The sequence below is a fragment of the Lasioglossum baleicum genome, chromosome 3, assembly GCF_051020765.1.
Source record: "Lasioglossum baleicum chromosome 3, iyLasBale1, whole genome shotgun sequence".
NCBI classification, from domain to species: Eukaryota; Metazoa; Arthropoda; class Insecta; order Hymenoptera; family Halictidae; genus Lasioglossum; species Lasioglossum baleicum.
This window is the reverse complement of record NC_134931.1, coordinates 19,867,783-19,894,499: the sequence shown is the minus strand read 5'-3', so window position 1 is coordinate 19,894,499 and position 26,717 is coordinate 19,867,783. Positions and strand designations below refer to the sequence as shown.

At 48.6% G+C, this 26,717-nt stretch overlaps 1 protein-coding gene across 1 annotated transcript in view; it reads right to left on the bottom strand.

The window, feature by feature from the left end:
• Nucleotides 1-26,717, bottom strand: part of LOC143207601 (uncharacterized) — a 717,548-nt gene that overhangs the window by 130,144 nt on the left and 560,687 nt on the right. Inside the window, exon 3 of the mRNA XM_076421273.1 lies at nt 1-26,717. This exon is cut by the window's left edge and continues 130,144 nt beyond it; it is cut by the window's right edge and continues 12,956 nt beyond it. Coding sequence (XP_076277388.1) covers nt 14,487-15,065 — 579 coding nt within the window. The 5' untranslated portion in view covers nt 15,066-26,717 and the 3' untranslated portion in view covers nt 1-14,486.

The following is a 26,717-nucleotide window of genomic DNA, read 5'->3' as shown; positions in this document are numbered from 1 at the left end:
CTTCTACGGACGCGGGAAGTGTGAAACGACTGGAAAAATCGAGACACGACAACTTTGATAAGGTCTGAACGCCGGGAAGGCTAGGCTCCCGTTCGATCCCCTTTAGCAGGTACCTGGGCAAGTGCTTTTTGCTCCGAGACAGCCTAGAATACTACACCTGAGAGGGAATGACATCAAAGAGCGTTTAATTTTGCGAGTTTCGCGACGGTAGAAGTATACGATGGTTCGTTTTTCTGCTTAAACATATTTGAAGAGGCGTGGCTTTTACAAGGTCAGCGCTCCGCAGAGCCATCTATGGAATGAGAGTGCAGTATTCCCTCCGTAGCGTCACGATTCTATTCCCAGCGTAACGTTCTCGCAACGCAGCCAATTAACAGAGGACAGCAAGACGTTGTGCAACGAAGGCGTGCAGAAAGTAGTTTCGGCTCTTCCTAAACATCTCGTTGGCTTCCAGGTGTCGCGACGTTACGGAGGAAATGTCGTTCGCTATTTTTAGATCTAAGGAACAGTGGTAAATGGAGCCTGGACGAATCCAAGTCAACGTTCGAGAGAAGAATCACTGCAGCAGCGTCTTTATTAGATTTCCTAGATCGGTTTCTTCGTAAACAAACCTCGTTTCAGCAAAGACGGAAACGGGGAATTGATTGGATAGATTGTGTAGCCGGGTTCGGGGTTTCTGGGTCATTCGTCTTCGGTCGGGCACCAGACTCTATTCTTGCCGGGAGCAGAGCCGCTAATTAAGTCTTCGAAGACCAATAGAAACTTGCGGTCTCGTTCCGTCCGTTTCCGCTTTGTCTCGAACCTTTCCAATTACACGCTTTACACACTTTCTTACTCGGCCGAAGAAAAGAAGCGATATCCGAGGCGAGTATCGGGGTAAAATTGTAGACACTTGAGAATTCTGCCGGGGTAGCTTCTTTGAGGGAGCGCCGAGGCTTTCGGTGTTAAAGGAGAGTTCGAATATCATTTCCGTGTTTCAGAAACGGCACGAATAAGCTTGTCTGTGGATCTCCGGAGTTTCGCTTAAACGATAGAAATTACGTCAACACGATTGCATTGGAAATTATTGGCGAACGCCTGCGGTGGAACTCGAGGAAATTGGCGGCGGTGTATTATCCAATGGTTGGCGCCTTAGAATTTCGAGAGTAATAGAGCCTTCATGATACTCTTTTTCGATTTATCTTGGACCTTTCCTGTATCATCTCATTGTATCCGTTGAACGATCACACCTGCAGAAATTTTAAAGGACTCCGACAGCGTGTGTGTGTGTGTACATTGTACATCGGATCGCCCGAGGCCGACCTATGTAAATGTCGTCATCGCCAGTGATCGCTATTCATTGGCAAGTTGGCGTGCAGCGACACTTTCAAGTAGCTAGCATGCGACGTGTAATTACGCAAATTGACAGGTAACGTTCGTCGATCACCGTGATAATTCGACACCGCTCCCTGTCTTAAACCCCCGGTGCCGCGATCCAAAGTGTATACGATGTAACCAAATTTAATCCGACCACTAATTTCCGTCTTTTCATTATGTTTCCCTGAGCGATAAGCGGCGCTGATAACAACCGGTTGCTCCCGAGGACTTTCATTTTTACCATAATCCCCAGGCCGGCAAGCCGGAAAAAAGATACGACCGATTCGCAATCCGGGCGTCGGAGGTTAGTAATTACATTTGACATGCGTTCGAAAGCGGTAATAGCGGACGACTTAGTGCACGCATTCGCGGTGGCGCCTGCTATCATTACCGGTTGTTAAAACCAGATACGGTTACCCTTTGCTCTTGTAACTGTCTCTAATAGTCTATAATTACAGCTAAATAATTTTTTTCAAATTACCGGAATTTAAATAACTTATGGACGAAAAGCCCGGTATGACAGCCTGTAATAGAACGTTATCTATGCCGACGGATCTCCCGCGGCACGCCGCGCCGCGATTCCGAACGCTGGATACCCGCGCGAGCACATCCGCAATTACAAAGAACGTTCAGGTGCGCTAAGTGATATTCACCTTGAAATATCACTCCGTATATTTTATCACTTCGACCGTCCTTTTTCTGGAAACAAGCGCAACCATTCATCTTGATCGCATTAACCCATTGACGTCCTTTGCGCTCGAACCACACTACACACCTGGTACTTTAACTTTCATTGCGACCAGTCACTAACAATCACGACATTCGATCTTAAAATTTCTCAACTACTTTTTTACTACATGAAACTTTGTACACAGCCTCAGATGATCGAAAACACGGTCGGACTATTTACTTGAATCGTAAACGAGAGACAATTTGTCGAACGGACGCGTGAAATAAAAATGATCGAAACATTAATCGGGGATCTTCGGCTTTTACTTTGAAGTAACTACACAGAAGGAAGCGCAATGAATTTGTTAGAGTGTTATTGAGCTTCCTAAGTATGCTGCGTACCGAAGTGCAGCAATAATCGGCGGCAGAGCAGCAGTCGAGGGTGAGAGCGATAAATTTCGAGCAGGGCAATTTTCTCCCGCGACGCTCTTATCGCCGTTATAAATAGTTCGCTTATTATTCATCGTTTCGCTATTGATCGGCGACAACGAAACACTTGCTGGGTACCAGGGCGGCGCGATAGGCCGATAATTACACGAATCGGCGGCTGGCTTGAAATATGTACGGGCGATCGCGGCGCGCTCGGGTCAATAACGCGCGGAAGACGTTATTTTGTATCGCGGCTTTGTGAACGTGGCTTAAGGAGGCGCGCGGCTGAGATATAGCTCCCTGAAAGCGCTCGCCGTTATTAACCCCCGGCAAGAGCACGCGGCGGGGTATCGTGATTGCCGATCGTCAGTGCCTATAGGGGCACTTCGAGTGAATCATCGGGATGCGGCGTCCGAAAAAATTACGATCACACGATCGTGTCCTTCCCTTTTTATCCGGCCATTCGCCTGTACCAGAGTCTGTACCGATCGCCTGTCTATACGTTCTTTCGCCAACTCGAAAAAGTCTCGAGAGCACAGCCGGCGTCCCTCCAATTTCCTTCGGCCTGGACCCGCTCACCGGGTCCCTGGGAGCCAATTTAACCTGATACTCGGCGATCCGGCATGTGTAATCACCGAACACACGAACCTAGCCGTAAACGAGAAAGCGGTCATCGACGGCGGCGGAACGACGCTGCCTAGGAAAATTGATTGTTTCGAGAGAGCCAGCCCCCGCGGGTGTAACTAGCTTAAGCTTTGAGTCGCGCACCCGATTCGTTTACCGGACGATCGGCCAAAGAGCAGCCGGAGCTCATTCGGCCTTTTTTGCTTTTCCCCGTGTATATTGTGCACTGTCATTATACAGGAGGCCTCTATATCTCGCTCTTTCTCTCTCGCTACGCTCCGAGGGACTCAGAAAGGAATCCATCTTGCCGGGAAAGTTATTAAGTCGGCCTGGTGTGGATTCGCGAAATGAACTACCTTGGGGGCGGCCGTCGACAAACGGCTCTATATTGCATCGGACTTTAAAATACGTTATTTAACGGCTCCGATACAAAGTAACTCGCAGCAACATCATCTGCATGGTTGAAAATCACCGGGCGGAGCTGGAGGGGGGTGAGGCGTATCGGGCTTCGTTACGAGGTTCCTTTGCGCCTCACAGCGACAAACGGATCTCAACCAGCGCAGCACCGGCTTCGGTAGAGGATTCAGCATTCGCGCCACTTTTCGGCGTCGCAGAATCATCGTTCGACGGCGACCCGATTACATTATCGATGAATTATTTATCCAGGCTCGAGGCATGCGGCCTCCCCTCGCCACGGATATTGCGAGCACCGCGAGAGAGCGCATAAAACCGATCCACCGGATGCGCCCGATCCCTCGGCCTCTCTCCGCCCCCGCGCTTTCTGCGTCCATACTTCATCCTCTTCCTCTCTTGTCGCCCTGCTCGCGGAATTATTAAAACTCGAACCGGCCACTACGACACCGATATATACGTATATTTCGCGGGGTCGCAGGGGGGCGGCCCCGGGTACACATACCGGGTGGCCGCCGGGCAGAAAACAATAAAGCCAGGCTATCATGCGGGACGGCACTTCCACCACTTCAACTTCCTCCGCTCCGTTCTCTCTCGCTCTCTCTCTCTCTCGAACCTTCCACTTTGGCCCACGAACGGCCTGCTCGCTCTCCATTCAATTTAGATCCCTGTTAGGCTCTCTCCAATCCCGTACGTCAGTCGGCCCAAGCGTCCACGGCCAGCCGTACGTCATATTTATTCTATTTATTGTAAGCCGATCCCATCCCCGGGCTTGAGTTAATATTTTCCTACGAGATCGCGCTCCCACCGCCACCTCCCCTACCGACGCCGCTGTTTTTCGCTCGCGATCAACATTTCCGACCAGCGTCGCCACCCCTAGACCACCCCCGCGCGCCAACCCCTATCGCGAGAGGGTTCGCGACCAGACGGCGGACCGGCGGACATGTAATTTCGACGTTCGAGGAGCAGGACTATGAAAAATCGCCACTGGGCATTTGTTATGGAACAATCCGGAGCCGACGTCTATGATGAGCACGCCAGACTTTGCTTTGCGCTCCGCGCGGAAATTGTTTGACAGTTTTCCGTCCACGACTTGTATTTTCGCCGTATTCTTTATTTTTTAACGATTCTGTGGTCACTGTAAAGGGTCCTGATTTCGCCAAATATTTTATCGTATTTTACGAAAGCGATGTTTACGGTAAGTTACAGTACTTTAACTTGTTTTCCACGCTTTCCATGTTTTTCTTACAGTTTCGTCTTGCTCAAAACAATTCGACCGGTATGTAGCAGTAAAAATAATTGCATGATGTTCTAAAAATATGGAAGAGTATTCGAGAATTTTTTCGGATGTTTTGAGACACAATAAACCTGAAAAAAAACACGGACATCAAAAACTTTTGCGCCACTACGAACTCTGCACGTTTTCGAAAATAAAGTACAGTACATGATTGAAATACGAACTAATATAAAAAAGTGGATAAATTAGTTATTGGAAATAAATAACGAACTCTGGAGTTTTTAAATGTACACTGAATGATTGAATTTCAATAAAATGTAGCGTATATTTTTATCGATACTACGAGAAAATGGAGGATCGATAAGACAAGATAAGATGAATTATCTTACATTATCATTTACAGCTTGCAATAATATTTTGACGTTATATACGATGGAAAATCAATATTGTTTCATACAGAACAGCCGCTCAACGTGCGAAACTGTTTCAATAATTCCACCATCCTGTAGCGGAAGACGACGGAAGTTATTATGGTCAGGGTTGTTCTTGACTTCAATATGGACTTTAGTAAAGTGTGATCGTCGTGACCTCACCAGTTGGTCGAAACTTTGGGTACCGAACCGTTCCAGCACGATAGAGATGTAGCCAAAGATAATGGTGACGCGATATCCTCGTTCGCCAATTAGGTAAATTCAATATTATTAACTGTACTCCATCAAATTAATTTCGGTGGGGATCGATTTCAGACCATGAATCAATAACATCTCAGACTCTGCTTGCCTAAATTATACCCTGAATAACTTTGGGATATCAGTATATTAATAATATCTAGTTCCTGTAAATCTTACTTCCTACATCGAAGAAGATCCATAACACCATTCAATTAGTTTCGGTAATACCAAATTTATCAAAGTGACATTCTAAATTTGTCATCAAGTTTCGAGTTCTAAAAGGGTATACTTTTATTGCTAAAAATTAGTCCGTTTCGATTGCTCGGTAATTTCATCGTAGAAAAATCAATTATCTCTGGTAACGAAGGAGACGATACTAATCACGGACAAATAAGCGAGCACCAAATTTCTGTGAATGATCGTTTCCCAACCCGGTCGACTTCGACGAGCTTCTTCGTCTTATCTTCCATTCCCCGTCCGCTAAATAGGCGTTCGTCTGATCGAGATTCATATCGGACAAGTCTTTAAGATAATGATTCGCGCGAACGATGCGTTAAGCCGCGCCGCGATCGGCTACGAGCTACACCGCCGGTGGTAACAAGATATAATAATCACTGTCATCAGCACCGCCTCGTATAAACTCTCTTCTTCGAGGCTTGTTACATGCCGTGGCGATCCACGGCCGGCACCGATCGCATGAAAAACTTGCCTCGTTCGCTGGAAAAAGACCGTCAGTCGGTTTGCCGGTCGATTATCGGCGAAATTGTGAGTGGGACGTACGGAATGCTCGATATAAACGAGCGGCTGGCAGCTGTGCCTTTGTACGACGACAAATTAATTGCTTCCACCGGCAGAACGATCGTTGATTAACGCGCAAAATATTTGCACGTGTCCATTTCATTAGTATTTATTATAACATGTGATTTATTAAATAAACATTCTCCGGCCGCCGTCGTGCGTCAAAGCTTTGATGTCTGACGCAAAATATCCATCAATATCCTATCAACATTATACATACTGATAGAATCTTGCACACAACGTTTGATATTATGTGTACCCTCATTTTCTTTTGTACCAGTCATTTCTCTTTTGCACATTTTTATAAAGGTGTCAGAAGGATATCCAGAAATTAGGACAACAGTCATTGTATTTCCCGGCGATTTTCACTTACGCGGCAGCTACGGCGACGGTCCACGAGATTAACATTTATCGTCACACCGATCGTAATCATTTTCCACGACGGCACACGTACGATTGCCTCGCGTGGAACAGCGGAAATCCCCGTGATCAGCGCTTCCTCGAAAATCCCTCGATTTTTCGAAGAATCCTACCTTTAGCGGGGATCCAATACGGGCCGGAGCCGAGCTAGCGTTATTAAAGCGGTACGTGCGGAAAACCCCCTTTCAAATTATTAAGACGTGAGCGCCTTAGGATTGAATCGGTGAATTCTCCGCGTAATAAATGCATTTACTTGCAGAATCTCTCCCCAGCGTATACACAATATTCATCTGGTTAAAAACTCGAAAAATTAATTCCGCACTACGGATTCTTATGACAAACAAAAATTTCCATAACAGATAAATACAGGATGAATTTAAATGTAATAAAACACGATAATATAAACTTCCCAACTTCATTTAAGCTGGGTGTTATATTGTGAGGAATTCTAGATCCATTCTGGAAATTTGCAACCCCCAATCCAATCTAAGTTCTTGCATTTTCATGTTCAATCTGTGAAGTGCTTCTAGCGTCACCCGATAAACGATTTCGTCCCTCGAATATCACGGAGGTAAATTCACTCTGAAGCAATAGATAGAGCAAATGTAATAGAAAATGATGGGGAATATTTTTAAAAGAAGGGCCACGAGTAAACCCGTATAATGAACACTGTCCTGGTCATTTTTCTTATCTACAACTTTCACGGTTGCACGCATAACGAAGCAGTACATCTTCTTCCTCTGAAGTCAGAGGAGTCGAAGGAAGTCCTTTGGGCGGATTAAGACGAATCGTAAATAGGTCCGTGAAAGGTCGCTTACAAATTGCTAATCCAGCGCGAATCAGGGCCGAGGAGGTTGCCTTATCGTAGCCTTATTGGCGAAGCGACGTGCACAGGCGGACGGGGTCGACCGATTTACGGGGGCCAAGTTAGGGGACTACCCGGGCTGCGTTACTTAACTAACCGACTCCGAAGCCTGTGGCTCGGAGACTCCCGTGCGCAGGTAGCTTGATTTAACTGCGCCCGATTCGATAACGAATCGGGTAACGAACGTGCCCGGGTCCAAGGAGGATTTCGTTAAATCGGATCATTTGTCACGTCCCAACGGTGCCAGTCGCAGTTGTATCGCAGTCGAGGCTCGCATAGCTACTGGCGGGACACGTCAGATTGTATCTGCATTGAAAACCGGGCCGGCGTTGATTGGCAGTTCCACGCGGTGCGTTCGATTTGAGCCCGCGTGAACGAGGAACACGCGTGTCCGAAGCTTCATCGACGAATTAACGGTGATCGATGTTGTCCTGTTCCAGATTCAATTGCGACAAAGTTCGCGTTCCGATGGTCTCTGTACTAGCGCGTCTTCCTGAAACCTTGAATCTAGCTGTAGTGGCTGTAGGATAACATTGAACCAACAGTTCATTTGCCTGGCGGTTTTTATAATTTTGTTTTTGACGAACTACGAGAGGCGGATCTTTTTGAATAATTTGTCACATGTTCTTAAAATTCGCCCTTTTTCTATGTAAAACGTGCTTCTTTAAACCATGTAACTGCGATAAAGTGCAATTTGTTGCTTTAAACTGCAGAGCACAATTAGGTGAGGTATCCCAGGATCTCCGGAGCAACCGTTTCTCGTTCGAGGTGAAGTTAGGAGACATTACAGCGGAACTACCGTAGCCAGCAGTCCATAAAACCGAATTGCGACGAATCAGCTGGGCGGGTCGATTAAAATCGAGAAGGTTTTCAAGATTCCACAGGGATAAGTGGCGAGTTTTGCGAATCGCTGGCTACGACAAACGTGACTTTCCAGTGAATTAAATTAAGCCGCACAAAAGGGAGGCGGTGTGCAGGGCGGCGCGGCGGCGCGGAGCAGAGATCACGAATCGATTTAATCGCAGAATGATTTCGGGGATCGGCGGTGCCCGGGGAAAGCTTTTCCAGGGCGTATTGCCGATGCAGCGAGCGTAGGTGGGTACCTGATAAAGTCGGGCTCTCCTCGCCGTAGGATCGAGAACCGGTGGAACGATGCCCGGGTCACTTCTCCGGTCACGTCTCGAGGATCTGTAATTGAGGAGGATAGGAATCGGCGTCGTCGGTAAAGCGGTAACGACCGCGAGCGATTCGACTCGAGTCCCGAGTCTCGAGCCGACTCTCGGAGTCCTCTCCTCGTCGTCGATTCGAGTCATCGTCCAGCCTTTCGCCCGTTCCGTTCGTGGGAAACGTGCTTACGGGTGGAGATCCACATCTTTTTATCTACTTCGCGGGCACGGTTACTTCGACAGAGAGAGAGAGAGAGAGATAGAAAAAGGCACGGTTGGATTGTGGATCTCGGAGTCCACGATCCTTGTCTCGGAGATGGTAATCGATCGATTCGAGGTGAAAAGATGGTAGGCTAGGTCCTGAACCTTCTTCTCCTCCTCGCGGCATCAAGTGGTGTCTCTATTATTACCGGTCCAGCTTTATCTTTTCGCTCGAACCGATTGGCGAAGCGACTTTTCGGGGCGGAGTTTACGATCCTGCTGTCCGAGATACTGTTACCTTTGATGAGTGTTTCGATGATAGAGGATAAGACGCCGGATCGCTGGCATGCGGCACAGAATGCTCGTTCGATACGGCTCTTAATCTTGATCATTCGCTTCATTTGCTAAAGGTTAACGAAACCCTTCTGCGTCTGTGTTCTTCGACATGGTTTCGTAATGTTCGTCGCGGAGTCGATCGAGGATTGACACCATCGATGACATCTTTATCATGCACTCAAAATTCCAGTGTAAAATATGACCATCGAATATAAACATTATTGGTCATCCAACGAGTTCAGAGAGTTTGCAGGCCGGTCGTAGGATCGGTCTGTCAGGTAGCCGTCAAAGATGGCGGCAGGAAGCGCGCTAATAGCCAATAAGCGGGAGGTTTGGGCGATCGTCCAGCGATATACGATACGCGGACGTTATCTGATTACCAGAAACGCGGGGGAAAAAGAACGGTGGTTGGATCTGATCGTGGTGCGTCCATTGGAGACCGCGGGGACAGGCATCGTGGCGAGCTTGAAGGAAAGGTCAACGGTTGCGCCTTCCGGCTGCAGCGTTACCGGTCCTCTCGTGCACAGCTCAGCCCCGTCCCTCTGTTCGTCTGTCTAGCAGCTAGACTCTAGCTGGTAACGTCGGTTTGTCTAGCGGATTGTCGCGGCGTCGTGTTCGAGTTACCGGTACAGACGGACCGTTGTGTCGCTGGCGAGCCGCTCGGAACGTGCAATCTTTGCCGGAGCCGCGAGCTGAATGCCGGTTTGTAACACGGAAGTGCATACACGCGATTCCACGGGAACCGAGTCCGCAGATCGGCTGACCATGGCGAACGGTGACGTCGGGTACCCATGACGGGTCAACGACTGCCAGGTATTTCAGCAGAAGGTGGCCGGGTCACCGTGTCAATGCTGGTTACTCGATCTACGGACCCTATTTCCTTGGTTCCTGTCCGGCACGATCTCTCCCCCCCACTCCCCCCTCCCCCCGTCCTCTCTATGTCTGGAGCCATTATCCTTTTTCCCGAGCGTGTCGAGTAACGTATCGATACAGCGTCCGCGTAATAGCTGGCTCTAAATTAATAGAATGAACCGAGGCCGAAGATTAAAAGGCAATTATGTTAATAGGGAGAAGATTGAATGGTGGTGCGCGGGATTAATAACCGCAGTCAGTCACTGTGCTAACCGTGCGCCGGCATAATAGCGCGGCCGATGTAATTTAATAAATATCTCGTGACGGGTTCGGCCGCTCGAGAGTGAGCCATAAATCGAGGCTCCGGTGTTCGGTAAACGGAACCGTTCGTTCGTTCGGTACTCACCGCGGCCGTTCCGCGTCCGGCGGAAATTGTTCCGTCTCTCGAGTGTGCGAGCTCTCCTGGCCAAGAACCTGGGTCGGAGAAAGGAGCCGGGGGGTGGGAGGGGGGGGGGCGATCGATTCATTGAATGCACAAACATATTGTCACTTTTCAGGCCGGGGGAACGATCCTCGAACGGCGCGGCGGCGCGCACTTGAAAAATTCTATTACACCGCATGAATCACTGACAGGTATTGAACGAAACTGTATTGTACGGCGGACGTGCGGCCCGCTGGACCACCGTGAAAACCGATCGGCGAACAAACGATGATATCGCGTGTACACAGCCGGTTCGAGCGACGCGGACCGGCTGCACGCTCCATGAACGTCCAATATATTTCTAGCGGTTGTTACGAATGATTGGCAATTATCGATGCTGTCGCGGCGCTACCAATAACGCCGGCCAGAAAATCGTCGGGCTTTGGGACCATGCTCGGGTTCGCACGCGTCGAACCGAGCGGGATGATTATGCTCGTTCGCTCGACGCTCGCTCGCTCGCTCGCTCGTACACGCGAGATCGCTCATACATCCAGCCATGAGGCCCCGGACTATTCATTATTCACCGTGTACCAGTTACACGCTCTAGCACTCCCAGTCGTCGGGCCAGACGTTTCGTTAACATCACTTGCCTCGGACATGTTTACAGCCCTATAAAAACAGTTGCTATTCCAGTTGTTCCCGTTATAACCGTCGACGTGAAACAATCTTTCTGATTGACCGTTGTTCGACAGCTCCGGGCCCTGTCTGACCATTTGCATGTCTCCCGCGAGCAAGGATGCGGCCCCCGCTCCATCTCGGATATCGCCTTTCAGTCTGAACACCGTCTACTCGCTTATTGCAGACTATCGCGCGGGGAAATCTGTTATTGATTCGAGCTCGCCGCGCGCGGTAGAACTCATTTCTCCGCGGCAAAAAGCTCTATCGATTGCGCGCCGATCTCTCGACCACCTCTGTCTCGAGTTCCTAATGTTCCTAATGCGATTAAACGTTCCCTCTATCGATTCTCTAAGCGTTTTGCGGGCTATGTTGCGCGGTACGAGCGAATAATGTCGGAAAAAAGAAGAACATGAATGATAAATTGTTCAAGATTTCAAATGATTGAAGATTTATTGTTGTGCATCCATCTTTACACAATAAATGAGTTTGTCGAGAATTGAACATTCACTATGCATATACTTCATGGAGACACAGTATATGTATTATACATAGCCGTAGCTCGTATTTTCGAAAGCTGAGAGTTTCGCGTCATTGTTTTCTAGGTCGGCGCTAAGGACATGCTATAATTCTGTGTATTTAAGAGGAGCAGAGCTTAAGAGGATCAGGCCACCATAGCGAAAGGAGGCGGCGGCAAAAAAAGCCGTTGATTGGGACAAGATCACGGTGTTGCATCCTCCCCCTTCGAATAGCGTCGAGAAACTCGACGCGGCGCGGCGCGATGAGGCCGAAGGGAGCGCGAAGGAGGAAGAAGAAGAAGAAGTTCGGTAAGGTGGGTCTATGGGTTGTCGGGTTGTGCTTAGCTCGTGTCAGGAATGTAATTCACACGCCGCTGGCATTCCGTTCCATTCCATTCCGCCCGCGGCTTCTCTTTTGTAGCCGGGCACCGGGGCGGCGTCATGAGGTGCCCGGCTGCGTTCTTTTTCACCTGGGCCACCTCTCGATCCCTCGCCTCGCCTCGCACCGTATTCGACGTTCTACCCGTGGTACGTTCAGGATCGCGAAATCCCCGAGATCGGTTTCTTGGTTTCGGCTAAACGTCGCCGAGGAACCCGTCCCCGCGCGTTCTCGTCGTTTTAAGGCACCTTTTGGGATTCTGGCCTCCATTACGGTAGCAAGCAAGAAACCTGCTGCCGCTTCGGATGGAGGTCGATTCGGCCACTTGACGTTGATTCCCGGTGATTAGCCGAACACAGGCCGCTTTTGGGCCTGGCTCGGTTTTGCTCAAATTAATCGCAACGGAAATGCTAGACGTGCCCAGCCTGGCAAGCACCCGACATCGACCTACCGGTATTTCTATCCTACGCAATGAACCCTTTTTGCACTGCTGAACAATCTCTAGAGTTGACTAAAACTATTTTATTGGGACTTCGTGAAACTTCACTCAACTTTAACTAACAATTTCAATGATTCTAATGAATTCGGATTCTGAAAATGTAGCAATCTTTCCGAGAGCAATTTACAGTATGTCCGACTTCACTTAGGCAGCCCAGGTATTAGTCACGTCAGCCAGCGCAATAAAAAGCTCGCGTTGTCCGAGTACGGTCCGTTTAAGAATTAGCATTCCATATATTTCTACTTCAGCGAGAGTTCTGGTTGCGCGTTCCGCGCGTCCACTTCGCGAATTCCGGTGAATTTCCATAGAACTGTCATTTCAAGTTCGTCGGGATAACCGGGCGGAATATTTCTCGGTCCAGCCAGGTGGAACGGTGGAGGCGGGAAACGAACGAAGGAACGAATTGCGGGAGTGCATCGCGTAACAAAAGGACTGGTGACGACATGTCGGTGTCACATGTTGGAGGTGCAGCGTCGGGCTGCATTCCCGTTGGTTCTTCTTACGAAGAGGGTGCGCGGGCGAGCGAGACGGGAGAGGCCGCCGGTGCGGTGGGAACGGTACGGAACCGTATTTATTACGACGTTACTCCAGTTTAGCAAATTACTTACATGCCCCCTTAACCGCGCGGCGTAATGCATGCTCTCGCCGCATTCTTCTCTTGTGTAATTCCGCCGCGCGCCGCTCTTGTACCTTCGGGGTTTCGGTCAGCTGCCAGTGACATCGAGTCGCGGCTACTCCGTGCAGAGAATGCGGATTGGATCTGATAAATGAGCCCGAGCGGTAACGAGTGCTCCGCCACAGGTTTGCCAGTCCACCGACTCCTAATTACCTCCTAGATATTTAGCGTTCCGAGCGTTGACGTAATCATCAGAGTTCGCCCGATTGTTCGCCAGCTCGCGGTCATGTCCCTTTGCAGGGAGTGCCTCGGACCCCTTTCCAGAACTACCGAAGATCGTCGTGTGGAAAGGGAAAAGAAGAATACTTTGTTACCAACCAGAACATCAACACCCATTCCGACGCTTATCGAGCCACGATACGTTCTCGATAAAATCGGGACTCGTGGCGAATAGCGCGCTACCCGATCGCGTCGGCTATCTTTGCTCATGATCGGCGCTTAAAGTCCGCGACGCGAATTTACATCCTTGCACTGTCTGACCAGCTCGTCAGCATTCGATGCACCGTGCGTCGGCACGGAATTGGCCTCGGGAACCACGATCCACCGCTTGCAGCTTGCTCGATCCAGACGCTAACGAGGACCTTCTGAAAAATCGGCGTTTACGGTCCGTCTCGTAAGATTCTAACCGGTGTAACTCCCGAAGCAATCGTAAAAACGCGAAAAACGGAGATTCGAAAATAAAGTTATCGTTCATGGCGTAGTAGAATCTTATCGAAACGCTAGTAGAATTGGTTACGGTCCTCCGACACAAGGCACAAATTTCAAGATGAATTCTCTTTTCACTATCAATTTACAGGAACGAAATCAAAATATTCATTTGAGTTCGAGGAAACTTAAAGACGTAGATGACCTCAGTGGTCCAGGGAACTCCTTGCGCAGCAACGATTGTTCTCGATGCATTGAAGCTAAAAGTTCTACTGCATGGTGGTTGATACAGAGCGTTCATAAGCTCGGTGGAATTTTCGGGAGCCATGGAATACATTAATTTTGGAAACACAAACGTTCATTCTCCGTGCGGGGGTGCTCGAGGCTCCGGGTTCCGCCGCGCAAGGAGTAATAAAAGCTTCTTATGCTCGTTCAAAGGAAATGTAATTACAAACACTCGGATCCCCTAAAAGCGTCTTAGGTCTGTTCCATTTGCTCAATGGCCGACGCCACTTCCGGCCCCGCACAACGACGGCTGCAGACGGAAGAATCGCGCGAAAAGAAAATCAAACTAGCCGGCTGTTCGTCGTTGACGACGACGACCACCGTCAACGACGGTTCCGAGCCGAGGGAGCTCTTCAGGAGGAATCAACGCCGGGAAACAATGACAAACCCAACGGAGGTTTTTTGTAAATAGAGCGAGCACAATACGAGATATTTACGTGGAAACTGGCAGGTAACGGTTCCTCCGTTTTTCTTCTCGTCGACGTCGTGGTCGTCGTCGTCTGAGCGAGTCTCTTTCTTCCTCTGCGGCGAATAAACGGGACAGACGGACGCCTAAGTGGCCGTGAACGCGGTGAATGCATTTCAATCTCATTCCCGCGATTACTCGTCGTTGAAATGATCGCCGACGTTCCCCTCTTGCTCCCTTTCAAGACACGAGGCCGCTTCCAGCAAACATTCGAGGCTGTGAGACGCTCAGACTCGTCGGACTCGGCCTCCGTAATGAAGAATAACACATTGTTCACGGGACATTGCTTCCCACTATTATGATTATCATCGCTATTATCGTTATTCCCCGCAATAACGTCGCTCCTCCGACTCGAAAACACCGAGCCAGCCTCTTTCCGCTCGTACACGGGGCAACCGGCGTCTTCTGGCTTTCTTCGCGGAAAACCGAGAAAAGCTCCCTTATTCTCGCGAGATTCCACTCTCATAATGCCATTCAACAGGACAATGAAAGAACGGCGCGCGACGCTGTCGCGAGACAGCGTGCTCCCGCATTTACGTTGGCGAGGACAATTAGTCGGTCTTCACCCGTGAATTCTTGCCGACCGAATAACCTTTTTACAGCAGCACGTTGAATGGCACGCTCGTCTCAGACTTCGTGTCACCGAGGCTACGATCATTCAATTTTACGTGAAAGAACTACAACTTATCAACTAATCGTGTACAAATTAAAACATTTAAACAATCAAGCCAAAAACTTCAGAAATATTATAAAATCCAAGCTGTTTACTATATTTCATGAAATAGAAATTGAAGTGATAACATCTGAAAAATATGCACAGAGAGACAAGTGGTACTAATTAAGTATTTTTATGATATACTATTAGGTCTTACCTAACCGCTAGTCTAAGCACACTCTTGCGTTTTGAAAATCCTCATTAAAAATACACTGAACGTGGACGAATAGTTCTTTATCGTTCGCAAAGTGTTAATGCGTTATCGAAACGCTATGTGTGGTGCCAAGAGAATAGCTTCAAGCTTCCCAGGATAGATACACAATTTTGAACCATTTTTCCGCTACACGTTTCAGCGAGGTCGGAGCTCGGCCGCCGAAGTTTCGACATAATAAGCTTATGAGTCCCCAAGTGTATTTCCTGTGTACAAAGCTTCGGAGAATCCCGGCTGATTCGCCGTGCAACCTTAACGAAGCGATCAATACGCTTTATCGGTGATCGCCTGATCTGAAGGAGCAGAGTTTGCCGCTCCTTGTGTATTCGCAAAGTCGAGGCGAGCGATTCATGGGCTTGTCGTCTGTCTGAAGCGTTTATTAACGTATTGCGCAACACGCCGGGGGGTAAATCGCGAGCAAATTAAACTGGCGCGCACGATCGTCCAGCTGCTGTTTTCCTTGGTTAAACTTCTGGCAAGTTCGCGTGGTGAAACCGACGGACACGTAGACCGCACGGATACCTTTGGAACGTGCCCAAAAATCAGACGATCCGTGGAAGAAATGCTGATACTTCGGAATTTCATGGAAACTTTCCGGGGGGAACTCCATGGAAACACTTAGCAATTGGAAGGAACGCGGAAAACAAGCTACCGAACTAAAACCAAAAACGTCAACCGTCAGAGTTTTTTCACGGTGGAGAAAAGTTTGGTACTCTCAGAACTGGGACAGAGAGTGCATGAAGTCTCCGTTCCTCCGTGTATTCCAGTTTATTAATCCCGGAAGGAAACTTGCTCGCGGCCTCTCGATGCGAGCACCGACATACTAATTTTACCGGAAGCAACCCACTCCGTCTCTTGAACGACGCTTCCACCTTATTATCGCGAATTCGAAAGCATCCCCATCGGAGTAAACATTACTTCGATCCTTCTGTATCGAAGCTGTCACGAGCTTCCATTTCTTTCTCGCAACTGGAACACCGTAGAATTTTTACCTCGATTATCCGTATGACCGAAGATGAGGTCATTCTTTCTTTCAATTTTCTTACAAGTCTTTGCACTTCAATTTGAAACATTTCGCCCGATTCTGAATCAATAGTAGTATCTTCTAGTCGGGTACGATGCAAATAATCGTGTAATAAACTGACCTCACTATTCGTTGATTTTATTAATTTCCTAATACGGAGAATTTATTCTTCCTAGTAAATATAAATAAATATTTCTTTTATCTTCTATGGATATATATTGAGGACATAGAATTTGACTAGAGCACCAACAAATTGATCAGTTTGTTCATGAATGATAATTAGGCAGCGGGATCTTTATGCAAAATACAAATTTTCGACCCGTTTTGCAATGAGCTGAAGCGAAATAAAAATGTATTGTCGCTCTTAATACGTTTAATAGGTCGACAATAATATAACAGTATTTTTAAATTCTTCTAATGTTTATACTGTTTTAAATTACAGCAACTCAGTTTTGCGATAAATGCATGAGATTCTCTGTCTAATGATAATTATGGCGAATAACTTGATAACTCTAAGATGAAAGAGAATTCTCTGTCAGAAACGAAGAAAACATCATGGTAGGGATTTAATGAACATTGCGAGGAGAATCAGTGCGCGTGACGCAGGCAGGAAAGTAGATCGACGAGGTTCTTAAGAGCATTATCGACAAGCGCATCAGGGCGCCCGAGGAAGTTGGCGAGAGGATCCCTCTTGGATCCGGTGCCGGTCAATACAGCCGAACATAAATTTAGCATGCGTACGTGGGTGAATCCCAGATAGCCTGTTCGTGCCACGCCTGTTATTGTGCCTCGTATCCCTCCTTCGATATCAAAGTGGAAACTACCTACGCGTTTAAGCTACCTGCAACTTCATCGTGCTTCCATGAAGCTCGTTTGGTTGCGGCGATCGACGCGGCGCGGCGCGGCACGTCGAGCGGACTGCAGACAGGAGAGTCAGTCGAGTTTCCAGTCGCGTTTCCGAGGAAAGCGCCGCTAATTGCGCGATTAATTAACAATATGTTTGCGCGAGGCTTCTCGAATGGAGTCGCCATAAATCCGCGCGAGTTTCGGTGGCTTTCGTCGGGGGCTCCTGGATTCGATGCATTTGTGCGGGCTCCGCTAAGCCTGAGATTCGCGCTGCTGCACGTGCTCGCCCTTCATTGTTTCGGCTGTTCGCGGATTCAATGGCGTTTCTCGCTGAATGGCCGCCACGAGGAACGATTTAGCCCCGCGAACACGTACACACCGGCGCTCGCTTTTTACGCCTGGTCTCTCGTCTTTTTACTGGTCTCGCTTGAACCGTGTCGTTTCAGCCCGAAAGAATTGGCCCGGCACACGCGACAGCTTCAATGGATCTCGGCCGATCGAGCCCATTGATTGCCGATCGATTTCCCTGCTCAATTTTTGGCTACCGTATAATTAATCCTCGGCCCCCGCCCACCGCCGATAATTAAACCGATGAACGGTTCCAGGTAATTGTTCACAGGCTTTCTCGCTCTTCTCTATTTTTCAGCGAATTTCCCGGCCCGGAAACCCTGTTAAACGTTGTAAAAAATATGTTATTACGGCCCCTTGGTTTTCGCCCCCTTTTATCACGGTAATGCACCGCGCCGTTCCCCTGATAATGCATTTTCGCCCATTTTACCCGGACGCAAAAAAAGACTAGGCCACGTATAATCTTGGCACTTTATGCGCTCGCGGAGCCCCTCGCTTGCGCGCTCCTAGCCTATTAACCGATGCGGTAATTCGTCCTGCGGCGAGTGCGCGAACGCAAAAGGTCCAGGAAAGGACTGTCTTTTACTAGGTCACGCGGAGACTAAGAACAGCGTCATGATATTAGGCTAGGAATTAAATTCGCCACTCTTCGTTTTACGCTACCTTTCTGCGGAACAGGTTTCAGTTGAAAAATTTCGGGACATAGGGACAAATAGGGAGTATACGTACATCCAACAGTGTGGATGTAGCATAATACGGAGTACTGCAACCACCAGAATAGTTAAATTGGCTGACTTCAAATTTTTTTACTTTCCAATTAGTGACACTGTAAAAATGCCTTCGAAGGAAACTATTGACTGAATCGATTGTCATCGTAAAAATCGGTCAAGAATTTATGGAATGCAGTTTTGCCACGTCTAGTTCGCAGTGGTTCTAATTTTAACACCGAGTCACCTCATCGGAACGATAGAAAGACAATTGCCGTGAAAAAATCCTCTTAATTAACAGCACGATTAGTTAACTATGAAATACTACCGCGAGCGCAATTAATAAACGCGATTACAGGTAGGAACACGCAATTACGGCTACTAAGGGATCATAAGAACAATGAATCAAAGTTGTGCACCGTTCGCTAATACTTGTCTCGTTCTCCTGTCGTGTTCGTTCACGCGAAATTAATAAATCGTTCTTGGAAATCTACCACAGTGAATGTCGGCCTGAAATGAATCAGTATTATGGTGCAGTGCCTCATTGTGCGAGGTCTCTGCGCTGCTAAGTTCATGCTTCGGCTCTCAGGTGAAAATTATTTTCTGTTTTCAGCGCGTCGTTTGAACAATTGCTATAAATCAAATAAAACCTCTGTTCTTTGGTGTTCGCATTTACAAAGGTCTGTGTAACTTGACGAAACAGATGGCATAACCTAAGGAGACATTAATATTGACAGCGTTATGGTGCTGATACGATAAATATTGGACATTCAGCATTGCATTCTAGTGACGTTGCACAATCAGGTAAATGGAAGTGATGTTGAAACAGCAGGATTTGTATGTTATTTGTTCTTTGTTCTAGAAATTCTTCTTTCGTGCTGCTAATTGCTGCATTCTATTACCTGGTCGTCCGTCGCAATTGCTTTAACATTATTTAAGAAAGGCACACTTTAAAGTATTACTAAAAGTGACTGTTTTAGGTTACTTTATAAAAATAACACGAATTTGTCTACATTACAGTGAATCAACAAGAGAAAGAAATTTTTTGAATAATTCCTCATGAATGCATATTTATGGACCCACGGGGAACATAGGTGTGACAGCTAGGAGAGCTGCAGCATCCCGAAACACGATGGGGTCGGTGCATGACGCTTTTGTTGGTCCATGAGGGCTCCATGAAACTTTCGCTCTATGTACTGCTGAAGTTTTTGCGAGCCTCGAGTGGCAAAAATCTCGAACATTTTTACAGGGGGACCACCGGTCGATGAGACGGTCCGAGACGTCGAGGATGAGAATCGATTTTCTGGTGGAACGACATTAAAAAGGGGTAGCTAAATACGAGGCGGCAAGCAGCGAGTTGTTTGCTCTTTGTACCGAAGAATGAGAGCGGAGCGTCGAATAAGATTAAGGAAACGATCGTTTAAGGCCGGTTCCTCGTGCTCCGCTAATTAGTCATCGACGCGGCATTATAAGGGTGCGTTGTTTAATTAAAAGACAAAGCGCAGCGAGGAGGCGAGTTCAGTCAAAGCTTCTTCGCGGAATTCGTCGGGTCTCTCTCCTTTTAACCATTCGAGAGAGCTTTTCGTGCTTAACTTGACAGAGCTTGTTCGTTCTCTCCTTCTTCCTTTCCTTCTGCCCCTTCTCTCACTCTCTCTCTCTCTCTCTTTCTATTTTTTTGCGTCAATGTTTTACGCAGACGCGTCTCAAGTAGCGCATGGCCACCAGCCCCGGAGCCATTTAAATTATCGAAGCGGAGCATTGAAATCGTTGTTGCGCAGGCCCCGTAGCTACTGGTGGACAGGTGCTGGTAACCCGTTTTGGATAATTCGCGGGCAAAGCCCTGTCGGATTCTCGAAAGTCCTGCTCAACTTATTCAAGCTACCTGAAACGCGGCATAAAGCTTTTTGCTTACCCCTTCGCTCCGAAAGGGCTGCCGCACGCGTAATAATTTGAATAGGGCCTGCCCCTGTCAAAACAACCCTCGCCCCGGCCAAGAAGTTCCGTCTGTGCCGAGGGGATTTCTGCATACCGACCGCCCCCGACCGTCTTTTTATTCGACGAGTATACCCCACGTAGTTACTGAATTCGTATAACGTTCAAACAAACGAATCACGAACACGCTACCCGAAAGGAAAGTTTGTTTTTCAGCTCCGCTAATTTGATACACGCGCGCTCCTTCAGCCCTCCGCGAACGCGGTGCAACGCAACCGCGGCGCGGCGCGGATCGCGGACCGTGTGCAAGGTGTCTGATGCGTTTGCATGCGGCTCGAGAGTTTCTCAACGCGGAAATCAGACGATCCGAGGTAAGGTTCGAACAAAGGAACGGCTTGCCTTCAGACGTCCGTCTGCTTTTTACCCCGTGAAACATTATAATTTCGACGAGAGAGAGAATACAATGTGCCATGGATCTACTACCGAGGGCCGAATGGAAACCGCAAAAGTGCTGGGAAAATTCGAAACACCGCCGGATTGCAAAGTTAGCAACGGTGATACTCGTGATATGGAGAAGGGTATACAATTAACGGAACGATGCAGGAATGTAACACGATTGCACGGTGCAAGGTTTCCTTCTGCAATGTGCATTGAAGAGCGTTCCGCGTCGAGTAATGCAATCCGTGAAGTAAATGACGTCTTCAGCAAAGTTCCTTTTCATTCGAAAGAGTTGACCGAATTCCTTTTAGCTAATGAACTGCATAAATATTTCTTTGGGATCTTTTTACGAGGGGATGTCAAATGGGAAGTCTGGAAGCATGATATACATTCGAAAGATTGCAGGGTTTTCTTGCAAGTTGGTAACTCGATGATACTCATGGTTCCGAGTATAACTGATGGCGGACAAAATGATATGGGAATGAAAGCCGACAGTAGGGCAGTAGTATGAAGACCATGGTTCTCTTGGGACATGCAGCAAAAGGGTCAGCGGTATTGTAGGGATAAATCTACTTGAAATTCATCGACGAAGAAACATAGAAAATGACGATGAATGTTCGTGCTATAGCAAAGGTATAACGGGGTGAGGATGTTCATAAACTTCTTTATACATCCTTTCACAAAGCCTGCGGACGGATGCAAACGTCATCAGTCAAAATACTTTATTCTAGAGGTTCCCATGCACTTCTAAAACGCTTCAAGGCTTGGATCGAATGCACCGAAGGCTACTTAACTGTATTCGATAAATTTCTAGGCACATTCTTCACATTTCTATCTGAAAACAAATGTATGATAGTAACGATACTGACGTGAAACCTAACCCGGTGTGAATGCGTTGACAAACTTCCAGCACCAGTTCCCTCGAACTTTCAGCGAGTCCGGAGCGTGACCGAAAAGAGCGGCTCCCGGGCAAGCATCGATATCGCCAGCTAATAACCAGTTTCATTCAGCGGGTTAGAAAAATCGTGGGGCCGGTAACGAAGCCGGTCGGCAGCGTCGGCCCGGCCAACAATGGCTCGTAACGAAGACAATAAGACTCCGAAACGGACATCTGGCCGGAGAGCCAGGAAGAATGGAATTACCGGGCGAGTTCCGGGAGTCAGTGTTGCACACGCGTACCGAGTAATGAGGTATATTACTGCAACCAGGCAGACACTTTTAACGGCGCGTCTCGGCACGAACGCCGCCGTAAATTCCCAATTCCGGTCCCCCGAACAGGGCCGGTCCCCTCGGCGGGCCCTTCGCCGTCGACCTTCAACCCGGTCCAGAGAGGCCCGTACCCTTCCGCGATGCTAACTTTCGAACGGCCGTGGAAATTCGAAACTCGACGGTGTATCGCGTTCGTGGAGGCTGTTGCTTGCATCGTGTTGCACCGAGGTCGCTCGAGGGCCAGGGAGTTGGCAGGGGACGGGGGAACTGGAGGTAGGGGGCAGGGGGACGATCGTTACTCACGTCTCGCACGAATAACGCGTGCGAGTCGACTCGTTACGCCGAAATACGCTCATGGAAAGACGTGACGTATGACGGGGGTCGTAGCGCACGAACGGTCCATATATTCGTCGGAGACGAGTCGTTAATTGTCCCCCTCCCTCCCCCACTTTTTCTGGTTGTGTCTCGCGATGGTCGCCCGCGACTCAAATCCGGGAAAAGTTTCGCGGGCTGACATCGAACCCCGAAATTCTTGCCAGTTCATGATCCGCCCGCGATTTATGGCGGGTCTCCGGGCTCGCTCGGTGGAATGAGAACGCTTCCTTTTAATTGCATTCTCTCCGCGTTCTCTCCCTTTCGATGCAGGCGCACACAGCGAGAGAATTCAGTGTCCGGTGGTGGTGGTGGTGGTAGAGGTGGTGCAATTTTTAGCAAGTTCTCTCGGATCGATATCCACGAGCAGATATAAATAATATAGAGGAATAATTCGGCGTTACAGGGGGGAAGGGACAGTTTTTCGTCCAGTGGCTCTTTAGCCTCGCTTCATTTTATCGTCCCGGCTCGCATAAAGTGTTTCGCTTATCGCCAGCCGGGACCGCGGATAAAGAAATAATTTGGACGTTAATCGGCGAGCCGTGGCGGCGGCCGTTTTCAAATTGACCGGATAAAGCCGCGTCACGGAACGTGCTAATTCACGCGGACATGTCCGATACGTTAACTCGTTCGGCCGAATGAAACGTTTTCGAGTGGTCCGAGGCCATAATCGTACGTCAAGCGGAACCCGCGTTTCGAGATGCGGGGAGGCCGAATTCCATTTGGTTCGCGATGGGTTCGCGGAACTCTCTCTCTCTCCCTCGTTTTGTCTGCCCTGACTTTGCCTGTCCGCCTGTTTCGGCTGTTCGCCCTGCCTGACTCTCTCTCTGTCTCTCTCTTTCTCTCTCTCTCTCACACTCTCGCTCTGCTTTGCCTGCCTCGATTCGCCCGGCTGACGGTGTAGCGCGCGAGTTACGTTGTGTCCTGGGAATTGGAGCCGATCGTTTTCCATCGTTTTGCATCGGGAACGCCGCACGAGAAGAGACTCCAGTACCGTCGCCTCCTGCCAGCGGAATACAAATGCATCTACGATCGTCGCGACGTCGCAGAGGACCCCCAAATCCGGACGTATTTGCTACACACGACTGCGCCGCCCATAATAATGCGACACGAATTTAATCTCCCGAGCCCTGACCGTAAATACGATTTACCTGGATTCCAGGCTAGCCGATCTACGATTCTGCGACGGTGCCGAGTTTGAATTGCGATCCTGGGAATATTGAGTGTCACAGCCAGAGGAGGGTCGCCCCGACCGAGACACTGAAAGGGGGAATAATCGGCCGATCACGATCCCGAACAATTCCCTACCCGGCAAATAAATCTGTCGCTGTATGAAGACGTCCCGGTTCTACCTCTATTCGCAAGAAAACCGATCCGATCTAGTATGGAATATCGTTCTTCGTGCATTAAATGCCTTTGACAACTAGATTATACTCGGCGAACGGCTTTTACTCAAGTAATTGCAAACTACTGTTTTGCAAAAGTTTGTACTACCTTCATCTTAACACTGGGTCTTCTTTCAACCAATCGTATTTTTATCTATTAGTGCTGTCGTGATTATATAACGTCGTTTTCAAGTATGTCATCTCGCAACGTTCTTCACGCATTTGCCACGTTAGAAACAATATTTATCCAATTTGAAATTAGTTTATCGCCGAGGCTGTATTTTATTGGCAACACAGATACAGTAGCTGCGCTCGTGCGTCTCTAAAACCGTTCTCAGCGCAGCCTCAACTCAGAAGCCTGAAGCGAAAGCAGTGTTTAGTCTCGGGCAGCTGCCAAACTCGTTAAGATTCGCCTCGTTATTCCGGCTCCGTCGAGTCCACTCATTTGCGCGAATTAATGCCTCGATAGTATCGGCACAGCGAGGTTAACGCGGCGTAACGCGGTTAACCACGGTCTATCCCCTCGGGATAAAAATAACTACACGAGCTTAAAATGTCGCGCAATAGACGCGAAGAAACCGCTCGCAGTGGACACGCGTGTTTCCGAGGAAGATAGGAAGGAACGAAGGGAAAACTAGTGTGGCAGCCGCCACGCGGCTCAGGATCACGAGAGTAGCCAGACGACCAGCAAAAACGCGTCAACCGAGACTAATTGCGAGACGAGCGATGACAGCGTTCCTCCTGGAAAACCGTAAAGGACGCCATGTAAGAACAATCCGGTGCCGGGACTCGCGCGCGGGTTCTCTTCGTTGAAGCGAGGCTGGTAATCGGCGCTTCTCGCTCCCTCGGCTATCCGCTTTCGGATCGGCGATGTTAATTGGCCAAAAAACAGCGAATCCTCTCGGTTCCGGTGGAACGAGGCGTGCACAATGATCCCTGTTGGAAGGCGCGTCGATTACGCGATATTATAGGGTGAATAAAGGTGGCTGGCCGGAGTGCGTGTAGATGCGATAGGATACGATGCGATGCGATGCGACGCGGCAAATAAAATTACCCGGCCGGCAACGAGCGTGAAGTCGAAAATCGTTTTCGCGAAAGTGGCCGGAAATTTTTGCCCACCAGCGAGCCGGCCGAGCCCCGGGAATCGTCGTCTTTCAGGGCTTTAATCATATTCACGCGACGTCCGTGTTAACGAGACAGCCGCACCAGGCCGCGCCCGGTCGCGTTTAATATTTAACCGGGCATCATTTCCGCTCGTTTAATTAAAGCGAGCCATCGCCGGCGCGTAGCGGCGCCTCCGTTGAACCGCGATCGGCCCTCGGCTACCTCTCGCAACCGGTATTTACCGAGCCTGATTCGCAACGAAATTAAATCGGTACACCCAATCTGCCTGCGCTTTCGTTCCGCCGTTTTATTCGACCGCCGTCTCCTTCCACGGCGCCGGCGCAGACGCCGTTTCCGTTTTCCTTCCGGTACTTGAGCCGTCGAGCGGAAAATCGACTCCAGTGTCTCGCGTTTCGCTCGCTATTCGAACTTTAAATTACCCGCTTTTACGGGAAACGTGTAGTTCTCTGTTAACCAGCTACGAGCGTTACGATTGTCCCTACCAGACAGCCTGTTCATTGATAGCTGCCATTAACCGGGAAAAATTCCCGGCTGCTCCTAGATTAGAGCCGGTCTTCGCGAGAACCGATTAAAATGCGACGATGCAATTATTTTTGTCAGATCTCGCACGCTGGAGCAGACGCTACAACGTTTTCACTAGAATCATTGCTTCTCTATGTTCTCAGTTTACAGTATAGTTTCAACACCTCTTTGGCTGTATTACTTATCTCTGCTGTCAAAGGTTCCAGTTTTCTTTGCAATTGTTTCATTATGAATTATATGCACATTTAGTAGATTCTCTTAGAAATCTTCATCACGAGTCTCACTTGTTATCGCGTGGGAAGTCAGTCACAGGGAACAAGAAATTCGGCATTGTTTGGAAGTATCGTCTCATGGATTTCTAAACGATATGCTTCAAGCAAGATACCAACGGCAAACATCGCCGCAGTCCCCGAAGAGAGTCAAGCATAAAATCTCGAATAATCGCATTTGCCAAGTGAATCGATAATAAGACAAAGTGGTGCTACTTCCAACGGGGACACGAGCAAATGCCGAAGTGCTCCGGGGTGCTGCCAGCAACCCCAAACAGACTAAATGTACCTCCTAACCCGGACAGTGTCCTGCTCGCCGGATTCTCCATGTTCGCATAGCTCAAACATAGGTCCGTGAGCAAACAACCTTACTGTTGACAACAAGAGACCGGTAGGAGATCTTCGGTATCCACTTCGACCAAGTGAACCGATTATAAGACGATGGAGCAATTTCTCTACTAAGTTAGTTACGTAGCCATGGCATAATTTTCTATCGATGATATAAGGACACTGCATAAAATCTATGACACGTACATTTTATGCAGAATTTCCCTGTGAACATTAAAAGCGTGTCAAAAATTTTCTGACGGGTCCGTAACTTATCACATTCTTTTCAGAGCGGAGATACATGGCAAATGGGGATTGAGAATGCTGCTTACGCCCTCGAGCCGAATAAATGTCCCCCCTAAATTCCCCGATACCGACAATCTTCAATCTCGAACATGAAAAATTGCGTTCGCCGGAAACATTCGTGCCAAAAGTTGCGAGAACGATCCATTTTTCATTCGGTGCGCGCTCGCGTTGAAACGGCGCTGTCAGCCTCGACAGCGTTTAATAAATCTTGTTTGTCACTTTCATTTGTTGATTCTACGCGATCCTGTCAGAGGGGCTCGTTAATATCGCGGCCAATCGAGTAAATTACCTGTCACGCGAATACGGGTAGCCAATCGTCGCGTGCTAATGAACCGAAAAAGAAGACGGCGGCGCGGCGCGGTGAAATTTTGCGGACTGGTCG